This window comes from Trichoplusia ni, chromosome 1 (genome assembly GCF_003590095.1).
Source record: "Trichoplusia ni isolate ovarian cell line Hi5 chromosome 1, tn1, whole genome shotgun sequence".
Lineage (NCBI taxonomy): Eukaryota > Metazoa > Arthropoda > Insecta > Lepidoptera > Noctuidae > Trichoplusia > Trichoplusia ni.
In genome coordinates, this window is record NC_039478.1 from 2,849,895 (window position 1) to 2,864,330 (window position 14,436).

Here is a 14,436-nt window from a genome sequence, read left to right on the forward strand (position 1 = left end):
AAGAGGACGCTAAAATAGGAAGACTGAGAAAAGCGAATTGGAACCGGTTACCGAGAAAATAGCTCACGTTACAATGATATTGAATGAAATGGTCATCTTAAGTCGAATACGACGAGAAAAGGAATTGTAAAAATAAACTTAAACTAAAATAAAAGAAGCCAGGCAAGATAGAGAATAGGATAAATGGTTTGATACAAGAAAACGAGAAAATTGGAAGAAGTAATTTTTTTGGGAAAATTAAGAAAAAAACTCTTTTCTATTTTTTTTTTTCTAATTTTAACCTTCTTAATATTATAAATGGATATTTATAGACAAGAAATAGATTTATTTATCAGTTTATGGTTATTATCTCAGTTCAAAATGATCTCAAAGTTTCCAACGGATTTCCAAAACGACTTCTCATCTCTTCCATTCTCCTTTACGTTGTCGCCATGGCCTACCTCAATCAATTCTTGAAGGAACGTAACGACCTACCTCAACGGTTCATTCCATTCACGTTTACAATGAACCCGAGCCTTTAATTTCCTTTGTAACTTGTTGGACCCTCAAGTGACGGCGAGAAGGTCACGTAGCGGTTGGGTGACGTTTCAAATTCGGGTTTCAATTCGGGTGACTTGTCACATTTTAGTTACACGGTAAATTTATATGCGGTCTCATCGTTGTGTTGAAATATTACGTTGAGTTGGGTCAGTTATATGGCCTGTTGATCTCGTGGGTTCGATTCCTAACCAGGAAAAATGTTCGTGTGAAGAGCACGATCGTTTGTTCTGTGTCTGGGTGTAATTTCTTTAAAGTATATTATATTATGTATTTAAAAATATATAAGTATGTGTATCATTTGTCTAGTACTCATAATCGGGCTCTGCTGAGACTTGATGGCGATGTGTAAAAGTTGTCCATTATTCGTATTCGTAAGTATTGTATGCTCTGATTTACCGTTCCTTCTGGGGAATAATCAAATTCCTTTTTTTATACGTCGCATCAGTAAATAATTTGCCAATTCTTCGTATATAGGGCAAACTCCAAATGTGGGTCGACATCTTTCCATTGGATGCTGACATATACATACCTCCTGCTGTGGACATCACTCCGCGCAAGCTTGAAGATTATGAGCTGAGAGTAGTCGTGTGGGACGTCCGCGGAGTGAGGCTTGACCACGGCAAGAAAGCCTCCGATATTTACGTCAGGGCGTTAGTATTGACGATATATATTTAAAAGCATAATATCGCTTCTGGAAACTTGGTTTAAACAAATAATTTACGCCTGAGTAAGTTTGGTCTTATACGAATTTTGATGATTTTCAGAGGACAAGTTTATGGTGTGTATAATGTTTATTTTTGAAGACTTAATAGATATCTAGCAATTTATCTAGCAGTTAGCTTTTTTAAGTTCTATTATATATATTATTCTATTTTTAAGTTGAGACACAAAAGACATACACTAAATCAATTAAACATCTAATCTGTGTAAAACAACTAAAAAATGTTTTTATCATCTTTCCTTGTACGGACCAATACGTAATTTAAAGAATAAAATACAAATACAAGAAAATACACAATTTAGTAACTAAAGATCAATATTAGAAGATCAAATAATGCTGCCCTTCAAAATATTCTCCAACTCTGTTTAGGCACGTTGTCTAACCCGATTGATTGTAATTGTGTTCAAACAAGTTGAGGCATTGAATTCATGAGGTCGCATTCGCAAATCCACAGTCTGCAGTAACCATCACGTTCGACGGGAACTATAGAGGTTGCGCCACTTACACAAGGTGGCGATTATGTTATCATATTAAATTGGATGCGACTCCCTTGAGCAGAAACAGGGATGTTTTTAAGTAGAAGTCCGATATATATCCAAGACAATCCTTCGGCGACGGTTGGAGTTACTATCACTACAAAACGGAAAACAAAAGTTATGATGAATTTTCATCACTCCGTAAACACAAAGAAATACTTAAACAAATTTCTTAAAATAAAATATTTTATTAATAAAAAATGTTATCAATGTCATTAGTGAAACGTTGTTGATTACTCTATAACTATGCCGCCGATGGTGGCTTAAATATTTAAATGTGCGTTTATAATGCGTTCGTTAACCACGTGTAATTGGATTTGTTAAATCAAATGAAAAGCTACATGATTTTGTAGAATATTAAATAGAAAAACGGTCCTACTGCGCCGTCTGGTCTGTTATAATAATAAATTCCGATCAAAGATAAATTTAAACTCTTTTAATCGCATATGATAGAATATACCATACAAGATACAGAAAGAGTACGTGACGGCAATCAAAGAAAGCTAATCATTTACTCACATCATCAAAAACTAGTAAATTACGAGTACCTTAATTATGCATTAACATTGGTTAAGAAAAATGTGCCGCAACTGTACACGGAACTATCACACCTGGCATTACTATATTTTACCCTCAGCGCTTGCCACACAACGCTACAGGCAACATTATCGGTCTCACTTCCACAGTGAATGCATTATTCAGAGTACCTAAATGTCTTAATAATCGTTGTAATTTTTCTTAGGTGGGTAGACACGGTGGACCAAGCGCAGTATACGGATGTACACTACAGCAGTTTGGCAGGCGAGGGGTGCTTCAATTGGCGAATGATATTCCACTTCCAATATCACCATGCTGAAAAAAAGGTAACCATTCTCGGATCCTTACGTCACCAGCTTCTGTATGTAACTTAGTCCGCGTGGCTTTGATATTATAATACCTTAGATATGAGGTATCAGGTACCTTTTAAATCAATCAATAATTATTTAAACGTTAAATCTGCTCGCACCCAAAATTGATATCTTTTTCCCATTTCTGTAGCATTTCCCATTGCTACTCAGCTCCTATAGAAAGCAGCGCGGTAGTATCAACCATCCTCATTAAATGAGCTTTCTTACCGGGAAAGATTTCTTTAAATCGAATCAGATGTTTTTGGGGTTGGCCCGTTCAAACAAACTCTGCACCTTTTTAATACTATGTAGAATAGATAAAAAATAATCTTTTAAAGTATGTTTGTTTCTTACCTATGTAATATTAATAATCTTCATTACTCTGATGAACTAATCCTGTAAATTCTCGTGGTTTTCGCATAACAGATTGTTGACAAAGGAATACCTTATGAAATAGTTCCCGGTTCCAGAAGCTTAATTAGACGTGCATCGAGTATCGATTATCGGTCTTTTCCTCACCCTCTTAAGTTCATAAACTTTAATTAGTTTCCATATGACGACACGACGATCAAACGAAAAACATCTTACATAAATGTTTAGTTGTAACAATGCTGCATAGGTTTCATGTTCGGATATCTAGGATATTAATCGTAACGAAACCGTAATCATTACAAATCCTAAGCTTGAACTGGATCAACCACAACGGCGACCAAATTAATGCAGCGTCCAAAGCAATTTAATTTCTGTTGAAACCCGACCACGCTGAGGGATTGGCGCTTCAGAAGGGGGAACCTAACGCCAGAAAATGGATACGTCCGAACGAATTAGGTCGGCTTTAAGACCTTAATGAACAGAACGAATCTCGGTTCAATTAGAGCAGCGGTGATAGGATCTTTCTCGAACTACAATGGACCACGCTTTTTTAGTTATTAATTTTGACAGTCCCTTTTAGTTTGTTAATACCGCTACCCCCCCATACCCCTTTGGTCATCTATACTTGTTTATTTTGAGAGCAGGAGGGGGTCCTTTGGTTTCAAATTCTATCCGTGATTAGTCGTGTATGGGATTATTAAAAATATCGAAGGGGAAAATTGGGACCCTCGCATGCAGTGATTCATCTATGTTATGTCCGTAATGAATATGTTCCCGAGATATGGTTTGTAATTTATTTATATGGTTGCCGGCGGCGTGGGACAAAGCTGTGGGCTAGTATTGGAAAAATGTGGGAAGCAATTCGGCATAATTTCTTATAGATTACAATGACAAAAGTAATTGTACGCCATTTTTTTATAATTTGTGGATTCTGGTACATCTGATTTTCAAGGATTTCTTTGTTTAAGCTGGTAAGAAAAGAAAAAGGCCCTTTCACTGAAGTGGAAGAGCATATGCCGCCAATATTTGTTGTCCAAGTATTGGATAGTGACTCACCCTCACAGGATGACTTCTTAGGTATGTTACATAGCATACATAATCAATTATATAGTCACCGAAATGGACACAAAAAATAATCAAGAGATTATACTTAAAGAAAAATGTTGTCGACAGTTGTAGAACCTTTTATAAATTACACCAGATGTCCATTTAATATACAATTACATAGTTCGCTGTCCAAAATCAGAATATAATACGTCGGGTATAATACTCGCTAATCTGTTACCGTCTATTCGTATTAAAGTAATCCCTAGGTCACCTTTTGAAGTTCACAAAAAAATGTACAGTAACTCCATAGAGGGTACTCCAACAATCACCCCTTTTTATTATTTGAGTGCTAACAGGGGTTCTTTGTGATGATGGGGTGGCGCTCCTTTGATGTCGAACGCAGTGGTCGCAATAAACTACAGTCAATAAAAATCGTGCAATTAAGTATCAAACATCCATACAAATACAACATACAGTAGGCGTTTACAGGGATTGTTTACGGTGTAGTATTTTAATTTAGGCAAATCGAATGTTTCTTGTTTATTCATAATTTTTTCAATTGGAATTGTCGTCTCTTGGCCAACAGCTTGTAATATGCAGTATTGGACTATTTACGAGAATTTCAATTAATATACTATTGTAATGCAAACTCCTTGCCCGTCTTTTGACTGTCGACTCCGTGTTTCCTGGAGACGGTCTCAGAATCACAGCACAAGATCTTTCAGAAAAAAAAACAAGTTGCTTTATCCGTCTCCGCCCAGTGCATGCAGCATTGTACTTATGCTTGTGTTATTCCAGCGTCCCTTTCATTTAATTTAAACTCGATGCCAAAGGGAGTGAAACAAGCGAACAAATGCACGGTGGACGAAATGGAGAGACATAAGAAGATTAATTTGTTCACAACATTGTCAATAAGAGCTTGGTGGCCCCTAGTGTATACCAACCGTAATACAGGCATGCAGTCTTCTTCTGTTAGTAACTTATTGATAATTTCGTATAATTATTTTAATTTAGCTGATCTTTTCTCTTTATCTGGTAAAAAAAATTACCTACCCAAAAATCTTTGTTTCAGGGTATGATTGATTTAGAATTGACTTTGTTACCAAAAGAAAAAGCTCTATTAATGCCAGTTGGACTTGGAAGGGAACCACCAGGAGCCTTGCCTGAACCTATGTATGCTTAATTTTGATTAATATCTCGAATAACTTTATATATCAGTAGCTTAGTAAATACTAACTTGCTCTTGTGTCTAAAGATTCCAAGCAAATGTTGACCTTTCCATAACTTTCGAAGTACTTAACTGAACTTACGAAACACGTGTTGCTTTGATATTTTAATTAGTAAACGCTATTTAAATATTATTAACAGTCAGCCTGTTAGAATTCAATTGTGTTTTCTTTACTTGTCGTGATAATGAAGACAAAGGCGCTGTGCGAACGTAGCAAATTTTATATCAATCATCGGACGCCGTCTCAAGAATCCGTGGTTAGTATTCCTAAATTGAACTTTGAACAAAGCAGCAGTAGTTAATTTTACTGTAGTCCTATGTGGCCTAGAGGCTGGATAATCAGATTTTTAGGTAACCATGGGTTTGGAGATGCGAACCAAACTAGTGAATTACTCAAAGGTAAATGTCCTTTCTTAATTATAACTATTAAGATACTATTTTTATGCGTGCTTAGCAAAAATACTGTCCCTGAAGAAAGAACATCGCATTCAAAAAAGTTCGTACCACCTGTTTAAATTAAATCTTTTATACATCAAAGACCCTTTTTGCCGTAGACTACCAATATACTGTTATTATTTTGACAATGACATCATACGTTTTGAAAATTACATTCTGCATTGTGCTCTACACGACAATGCAGTGTTGTTTAGGGATTCCTTTTATGGACGTCATGATAAGGTTTCATCCATTGGACATGTCCCGTTAAAGTATTTATTGTGTACAATAGTTTCACAATACATATATTGATTTATTTACTTTACAAAGTGGTCTATACCAACAGCTTTTAAATGGCGATGTTTACAATTCAATAATTCAATTGGTGTCATGTTTTCCATTGTTAATCCTTGCTTTGTTTATTTCCTCAGGCGAACGGAATCGACGACACCCTTAAAGTTTGTGAAAAGCCTCAAGTTTATTTGGCGAAAGGAGCACACGTTTTTGGTCGTCTCTATTGCCATTATAGCCAGCTTGATCATTATCTGCGTTTTAGTTCTAGAAATACCCCAAGTCTTCCTCGACTTAATATGAAAGTAAGTAGGAATTTGTAGAATTTTTACTGACTCTATTTTCCTTTACAATATTATTGCCGTACTTTTGATTTATTTTTTGCTTGAGATGCCGACGAAAAGCGATTGTCTTTATTTTACTTTAGTAGTAATATGGACTTGAATTTTAACTCTAAACAAAATTGTACATCAAAATAACGGAATGGTAAGAAAAAAGTAAATCTTTTTAGTATTTTCAATATAATCTCCATTGAATTGAAACGTTTGCCTTGACTTTAGAGAAAACATATTTGTGCAATTTTTATTAATGTCTCTACACCACGTATTATTTAGTGTTAGTTTTGTATAAGATTTTATCAGATTATTTGTTGTTTTATATTACTTTTCAAAATCAGTTTTCGCGCTGTGTGTTTCTTGTAAATCATTTTATAAACCAATCACATTAGATGGTCCTAAATTAAATTGCTCAATCTTTCAGAAACGAAGGGTCTGTTCGATTTATTATGATCACGAGATTAAAAATATTTTTTCTTTTCAGTTTTCCTCCCCCACACTTCAAAAACGTCGAAAACTTTTTATCCCCTATACCAATGATGATGAGTTTGGCAGTCATTTTTTAAGCTGTATACATAAGTTTTAAGATAAAAATAGGTACAATTTTACAATATTTAGATACTTTTGTAAGATTTTGAACACTGCTGTGTTGTATGGTGTTTTCTGATTTGTATTCTGTGCCGTGTCAATAAAATGATGTGATTTACATTTGTTTTTATTGATTAGGTACTTCATATTTTTTCATTTTCATCGATAGTTGCATTATTGTGTGTTACAAAAAGACAAAGATTTTAAATGATTAAAACACTAATCTAACCTTAGGTACACAGCGTTAATTAAGTTATCTTTTCATTTTAAGTTTTAGTCAGATCGAAAGTTTAGTTTTAAAGTTAGGTACCTATTCTGTAATAGCATGTCAGTCACAGTAGTCGCACTAGCATTACTTTTAGATGGACTCCCCTGATAAATTAATTTTCAGCTAGACAACAAAAAGATGATATGCCAATTATAAGTACTGAAAGTTTTAAAATTATTATTGCCTCTGTAATTCCAATACGTTGAAGCCTCCCGACATTGGCTCCACCAGAGCTTATTAAAACTTCATGCAAAGGTGGATGTATGAAGGTAGACTAGACATTGTTAATTGGCAGTCCCGATGTTTGACGGCTTAAAGTTCCACATCAGTGATTTTCGCTGAACCGAACACCGTGCTACCGCCAGGTCACTTATTAGGCATATTAAGGGGCGGGACTAAGCGTCGAATAAGAATAGGACGCGTTGCTGACGTGGCGCCCCTTTGTAATACTTCCATACAAAAGGTATGCGAGTGTCGCAGCACAATATTAGCAGAAACAGGGGTGAACGACGAGACGCGGCAAAATTTGAATAATTTACTTTGTTTTTTGGAAACAATTTGCTAACAAGCCTGGCTTTATTTGTTACTTTAGGATCAAAGTATTTACAACATAAGTCAAACTTACACAAATAAGCCATATTTATTTAGAAACCGAGAGGAGGCTAAAATGGCATTCTGTTACGCGCAAAAGGAAAAGCGAATTAATACTACCTTGTAATAATCATAGTTAAAAGTGCCCTAGATGGAAAAACACTAGACGACTAGAAAGTACGGGACATTCATTTTTTACAGTATTTGTAGTACTATTTTTTCCCAATCGATATTGCCAGATGTCGATTTCACGAAGCAATATGGATCAACTATGATTGTCGCTGCAAAGCGTGTAAAAATAGATTTTTTTTTTCCTACCTAGTCAGGTGCACAAGTTCTGATGAAATAAACTCGCTATCAATCTAGTATATTTTATAAGCAAGAGCGGTTTCTTAAACAATATCATATTTTTTAAGATCAAGTACGGGCTGGTGATTGTTGCTACCTAGTGTGGTTTTGCTGTTGTTTGCGTACTGATTTTAATATAAATTTACAATTCATTCATTCATTATTCTGTGAGATATATTCCTCCGTGTTTCGGAAGGCACGTTAAATTGTGGGTCCCGGATGTTATTCCTACATCTTTGACAGTCGTTACAGGTAGTCAGAAGCTTGAAGCTTGAAGTCTAAAAACCAGTCTAACCAAGGGGTATCGTGTTGCCCAGGTAACTGGGTTGAGGACGTCAGATAGGCAGTCGCTCCTTGTAAAACGCTAGATAGTACTTAGCTGAAACGGGTTACACTGGTAGCCGACCACAACATAGTTGGGAAAAGGCTAAATCAATAATGATACGGCAAAGTAGATGATTGGCCTATGTTACAAAAACCATCCCCCACTATTAATAGGTTTAACTAGGTAGACATAACACGCTCCAGACCCTATAACAATAGAAAGGTGAAGCACTCCGGTGGTTTTAGGATCTGCTAGGAACGGAAATCAATAAAAAGGTCACTTTTATCTGCGAATAATTCCAACATTAATCCTACACCAATCACTAGTGACATAGCTACGTTAAATATGTAATTTATCCAACAGTACTATTGGGTTCAGTGATTTGTTATTTTGTTTCGTTCACTCCTGGTATATTATTTTGTAAAATAAAGAAAGTTTAGAGACATTTATCAATGTGGAATTGAACATGGGAAAAGTATTGAGTAACAAACAAGCGACCAAATTGCCGACACTGGACGAGACAGGATTCGAACCTGTTACCCTTGAGCCTTGGCCTTCAAAAGCACAGTGTAAACTTGAAATAGGTACTCAGTAAGTTATCACACAGTAAGAGATTATAAGATATTTCTCTTTTAATAAGTGAACAATAAAAATATTCTTTCAGTTTAACCCCATCTACTAATATATTATTTTTACTTATTATTTCTGAAATGTCTGTACCAAAATCAGCTAATGCAAAGAGAAATGGAATCCTAGTTCTATCTTAAGCTTTATTTATATAAGAACCAAATTAAACAATATTGTTATTTGTAGAAATAATTGGACGTCTGATTTATGTCGTCTACATAATTTGATTACCGACCAATTTCTATTTAACTATATGTCTGCCGAAATCTATTTGCGGTTAACTTCATATATACCAATTAGAAAAGGCTGTTAAAACTCGTTTGCTATTTGCCAAATACACAAATGCATCTATAATAAATTTTGTCTGTCTGCGAATGTTCAAATGTACGACGAATTACTGCTTCCACCATCCCTTGAGATGTTTTTGATGAAAACGCGTAAGCGACACAAAATGCTTACGACCTTTTTCTCGTCAATATGCTATAAGGTTACGATGGGGTGATAGATTATTTCTTTTAATTCGCTCAAAATATTTTTACGCCTATCAAAGAAGCTGATTTGTATTAAAATCATCATATAATTTTATTATGCATTCTTTGTAAATGATTCTTTAAGAGCCTATTTTATCACCGCCAATTAAGTTCCTTTTGACTTGACAGACTTTTTTATTCAAAGAATGAAAAAATTTTCAAATTATCTGCCAGTTAACTTTTAATTAGTCATTGAGAAACAGGCGCTAAATGTTTGGTTGTTCCTACATTACCAAGACTCTTTTAATTTAAGGAATATAAAAAAATGGGTTTGAAATCTATAAGAATCTAAACAATTTGATCATAGTGTCTCGCAACAAGTAGACAATTATTCCAAAATTCTAACTCAAAGTTTCAAGTTCGCTACAAATACCGCCTTACGTTCACATTCTGGATCGCTGGAACGTGTTACCGTTACCATGACGACAGACGATGTAATTGTAAACAAACGGGTACATAAAACATGTAGGTATAGAACCAAAACGAGAGGAAGATATGTTGGCTTAGGATAAATAGTTCCCTTTACCTGAAGGTGAGCTTTATAGAGAGCGTTTTACTAAGCTTTCATTCGTTTCAACGTCTTCCGTATCCATCATGTCAATATTTTATTCGATCTTTTCATTATATTTCTCATATACGGTATCAATAACTTCAACTTCTTTATAAACGTCGGCTGTATTGCATTATTCAGATATTTACTTTTGAAGTATTTTTTAAGTTAAGCGTCTTTAGACAGTTTTGCAGGGCAATAAAGCTACGCAACAATAACTGAATATACTTTTCTCGTTAAATTATTTACTGATTTTTGCACAAGAACTTTGTATCAGCTGCCGAATATGAGCGCTAAAGGCACTTACAGATCTTGATTTTTGAATTCCTTGGCCCTTACTTCCTAGTGTCAGATAGTGTTGCTGGGTCTAGATCAAAATCACCTACTTACTTCATTATTAAGTCATTATTATATTCTACTATCATTGTATTATTTTTTAAACGATCCTCATCTCAAAAAAATGTTATCTATACCTTTTTTGATGATTTACCACTACTTACTTCAAGTCTAAATCTTTTTAGAAATTACTGTTTTAGCGCCTGTTTCACAACCAAAGGTAACTCGCTATCTGGCAGATAAACTGAAAAATTCGCCACTCTTTGTATGAAAAACTCTGATAAGTCATTTAACAGGAACTTATATGGCAATGGTGTGACAGGCCCGTAATCTTAATGCAAAAGCTTTGGTGGGCTTCCATTTTAAATTCGCAGCAACAGTAGTTTTGACAAAGGACTAAATACATACTTACCGTACTGTTAGCAGGTAAAATAAAATAAATAAAAAGGCAAAATCAATAAAAAGTATTTTGAATAATTTCAAACCTTTTATTTCAAATCAGAATCAGACACAATTCAGATCAATTACAGTTCATTGTTTAGTCCTGAATGTACGACTATATAAATAATCAGTTATTTAAAATATTTAATCAAATTCAATAGCAGGTACTTAAAGTTTAATATTTTAAAAATCAGCAGTTTTTTTAATGAATTATTATTTTTGACATACAAAATTCGAAACGTCATCATGGAACCCACTCTGCCAAAGAAATCCTAATTGAATATCCATATAAATGCATGCGTGAGGTGTGTGTGACCTAGCGCTCTCTCTTTCTCTACTTCGCTTAGGCTCTTGCCGTCCTGTTTTCGCAATGCAAGAAGGTAAATGCGTGGAATTGCTTAGCTCAGCGCAGCGGGCAAAATAAAAGTAAACAAAAAATCTAGAGATAAATAATATACCTACGTTCTGAATTTTTATGAACTCTATTGATATTACTATTCGCTGTGCTTTAATATTATTATGATTTGTATAGACCCAAAGTTACAATATTTTTTTGTTTTATTTTTTTTAATCTTTCAGGAAAGCGGATTCCGTTTTCAAGAATTTATATTTTATTTTAAATTGTGGATGGTGCCAAAGTCTTACTTGGGATTTATACAAAGAACCGAATCTTAAACTTCTAAATACGTTCTAATGATAATTTGATTAGCATATTGTATCTTAATCTCTAAAGAAATTGACAAACATACATTAGAAAATGCGATTATATAATGAACAATATGTTGCTCAAGAAACTTACATATATAAGCCACAGTTAGTACTTTAGATGGAAATTGCATACTGTTAAAGGTTCACAAATAGGTGTTCAATCTTAAATAGCAATAGTTAAGACATTACGTAACGGCTTTTAATCAAAGAGGTATTTTTGTGACAATAATAGAAAATGAAATCGAGGGACCCCTCACTCACAACCTAGAAACCATTGAGTTTTTGAAACCAACTTTGTTCATCGCTGTAGTTTTAAACATTTAGGCCAATAATTAATGTTATACATTAAACGAAATATTTAATAATAATCGTTAAAATAATAATTTATTCCGATTGTGAATATTATTCACGTAATCACATTATTTTTTATATTTTAAGTGTATCCGGGTCACCATTTTAATTTAGAACACCTTTAACACTTTTTAAAAGCACCGTAGGCTAGTTGGTATATAAGAACAAGTTGAACTTTATAATCTTCGTAGTCTGACTAGTACATAAAATGGCAAAAAGACAAGAAAAAGTAAAAGTAAGTACCGCAGTGTGTTACCACCCCTGCCCCTCGTAACTTACTTTGGTGGCTACTTGTTAGCCAGAGTATTCTTGCGGTAAGTCCGCGGCGGCATAGGGCGCTTGCGGGACGAGCGCAGAGAGGGGCCCTGCGGTGGGTCAGCGGCAGCAGCGGGGCCTGCTCCCCGCACCGGTTCGGCAGTCGATGGTCTATGACGACCTATAGGGATAGGGCGACCCCTGGTTCCCGGTCTTGGAGTCGACGGAATGGCTTTCGGCTTAGGAATCGGTTGAGACCGGGGCAGCGGAGGAGTCGAGGATCGGATCGGTATGCGTGGCGGGCCAGGAGTTGGCAGCAGAATGGCCTGGCGGCGCACGGGCGGCTGAGATTCGTCTTCATCAAGGAAGAGGTTAAGAGTTGGGATGGCTGTAGGAATCAGAGAACCATCAACGATGTCCGATTTTTTGAAGTGTATTTCACAGACAATGTGCTTCTTTTTGAGATTTTTCATCGACTCATTGAGGAGCTCGGTACGGCCTGAGGCGCGAATCCACAGGCGGCATCTGAAAAGATACGATACAATTAAACAGTGTAAATGTATTAAAGCATATATTATATGACTTTTTAGACACTAGCACGAACTTTCTTAAGTACAAAAAAAAATGTGAAAGTTTCAAAGTGAAGTAGTCAAATAGAATGTAATAATAGTATGTTGGTATGTCAAAGGTAAATTAAAAAAAAATGTGATCCACATAGTCGTTTTTATTGGACTCCATTTAACGAATTCGTTAATCAAAATTCCATGATATAATTATTTAAAATTTATTATAAGCAAAAAAGAAAACGTCGATCAACAATATTTAAAATTGTTTGGTCAAAGAAAAATACATCTGGCCTTTTTTTATTATATGAAGCAGAAAAATTATGAAAAAAAACATGAATAGGACGAATTTAAAATTAAATCCACAAGAAAAAAAAACGATCACTGACCTTGGCGATTCTTTGGGGAAATCAAAGAAACGCATTTCCTTGTTGCGGTTGGTAGAGTTCTCACAGTTCTTAATAGAGCATTGGATGCCAGACATCTTGCTTGTATCACTTCTCACATGACAATGACGGTTCGTTCGGTTGCGCTCTGCGACCCTAGTAGATCCTGTGCTTTGCATAAGGGAAGTTTTCTAGGGTCCCCTTCCCGGCACTGATAGGGGGCGTGGTTAATTTACAAAATCATATGCGTAGGGTTGCGCCCGGGCATCCATGGACGGTGTGGGCTTCTATTACATAATGCTATTTAAATAAAAATAGTTTGAATGTTACAGGAGATATGGTTAGCTGTTTTATAAAGCTTTAATGAGTATTTCTTCATTCTTGGCGACAATTTTTTTTTTGACGAATAAATTTATTTTGCCGAAATTTTAGGCGAGCACGTTACTTATTTTGAGAATTGCACGAATATTTACGCGAGTTCTAGGAAGAAAGGAACGAGGTTGAACACGAAATCTCATTGCCATTGCAAATGTTTATTCAGGACCACTAATACTAGCTGACCCAGCAAACGTTTTTTTGCCTAATAAATTATTTTTAGTTGTATGTATTGTTTAATGCTATTATTATAAACTTATTTCTGTTTTTTTTGAAACAATATCGTTTACACGCTGCGTGTAAGCAGTAAATCAAAATATATATTTTTATGAAAGAGCAAAGCATTTGCATTTGTAAACTTAACTGTTTGGCTATAATTAAAATCTTGATACTTTTAAATATCAGTTAAACGTGTCTAAATTAAATATAAATTAACAAATGTAAAAAATATAAAATTAATTTATTACTGTATTTGTTCATTTATAAGTCCAATTACATAATAACTTATCACAAACAATTTTTTTATTTGTTTTTTTTTTGTTATAATAAAATAAAGATAATAAATATTCACAACATTTCAGTGGCAGCCCTAATCTAATCTGCGTTATAAAAGAGCGTAAGCCCCTCTCAAATAGTCGGCTGTTGCTAGGCGAGGTTCAATATTCCCGGGAAATTTGAATCCCAGCCTCCCCATAGGTGCATCTGTCCACGGTGTACATGCAGTCTTATATGTTATTATATACATAATAGAAATCAATATTGTCTGGCTGAAGGGTGTCTAGATACATAACTCCAAACTTTT

The 14,436-nt window shown here is 34.9% G+C and overlaps 2 protein-coding genes across 4 annotated transcripts in view; one reads left to right on the forward strand and one right to left on the reverse strand.

Moving 5' to 3' along the window:
- The window catches only part of LOC113508409 (otoferlin-like), a 33,930-nt gene extending 26,856 nt beyond the window's left edge, over positions 1–7,074 (forward strand). For 2 of the 3 annotated variants that reach the window (XM_026891443.1, XM_026891452.1), the window contains exons 24-31: positions 1,015–1,190; positions 2,540–2,660; positions 4,025–4,133; positions 4,902–5,074; positions 5,176–5,276; positions 5,523–5,588; positions 6,198–6,362; positions 6,877–7,074. In XM_026891443.1, coding sequence (XP_026747244.1) covers positions 1,015–1,190; positions 2,540–2,660; positions 4,025–4,133; positions 4,902–5,074; positions 5,176–5,276; positions 5,523–5,588; positions 6,198–6,360 — 909 coding nt within the window. In that variant the 3' untranslated portion in view covers positions 6,361–6,362; positions 6,877–7,074. The remainder of the gene's footprint in view (positions 1–1,014; positions 1,191–2,539; positions 2,661–4,024; positions 4,134–4,901; positions 5,075–5,175; positions 5,277–5,522; positions 5,589–6,197; positions 6,363–6,876) is intronic. The other variant, XM_026891460.1, reaches the window with a different exon arrangement.
- A 4,143-nt stretch (positions 7,075–11,217) lies between these two features.
- Positions 11,218–13,791, reverse strand: LOC113494112. The gene is made up of 2 exons (XM_026872303.1): positions 13,263–13,791; positions 11,218–12,835 (listed from the first exon to the last, which is right to left on the reverse strand). The coding sequence occupies exons 1-2, from the start codon at positions 13,436–13,438 to the stop codon at positions 12,343–12,345; spliced, it is 669 nt and encodes a 222-aa protein (XP_026728104.1). The 5' UTR covers positions 13,439–13,791; the 3' UTR covers positions 11,218–12,342.
- Between the last annotated feature and the right edge of the window lie 645 nt (positions 13,792–14,436).

Bases quoted from the DNA above. Each gene is read 5' to 3' on its own strand.
- LOC113494112 (XM_026872303.1), bottom strand. From the start codon at position 13,438: ATGCAAAGCACAGGATCTACTAGGGTCGCAGAGCGCAACCGAACGAAC. The intron at 12,836-13,262 runs GTCAGTGATCGT...GTATCTTTTCAG, and splicing joins TTCCCCAAAGAATCGCCAAG to ATGCCGCCTGTGGATTCGCG.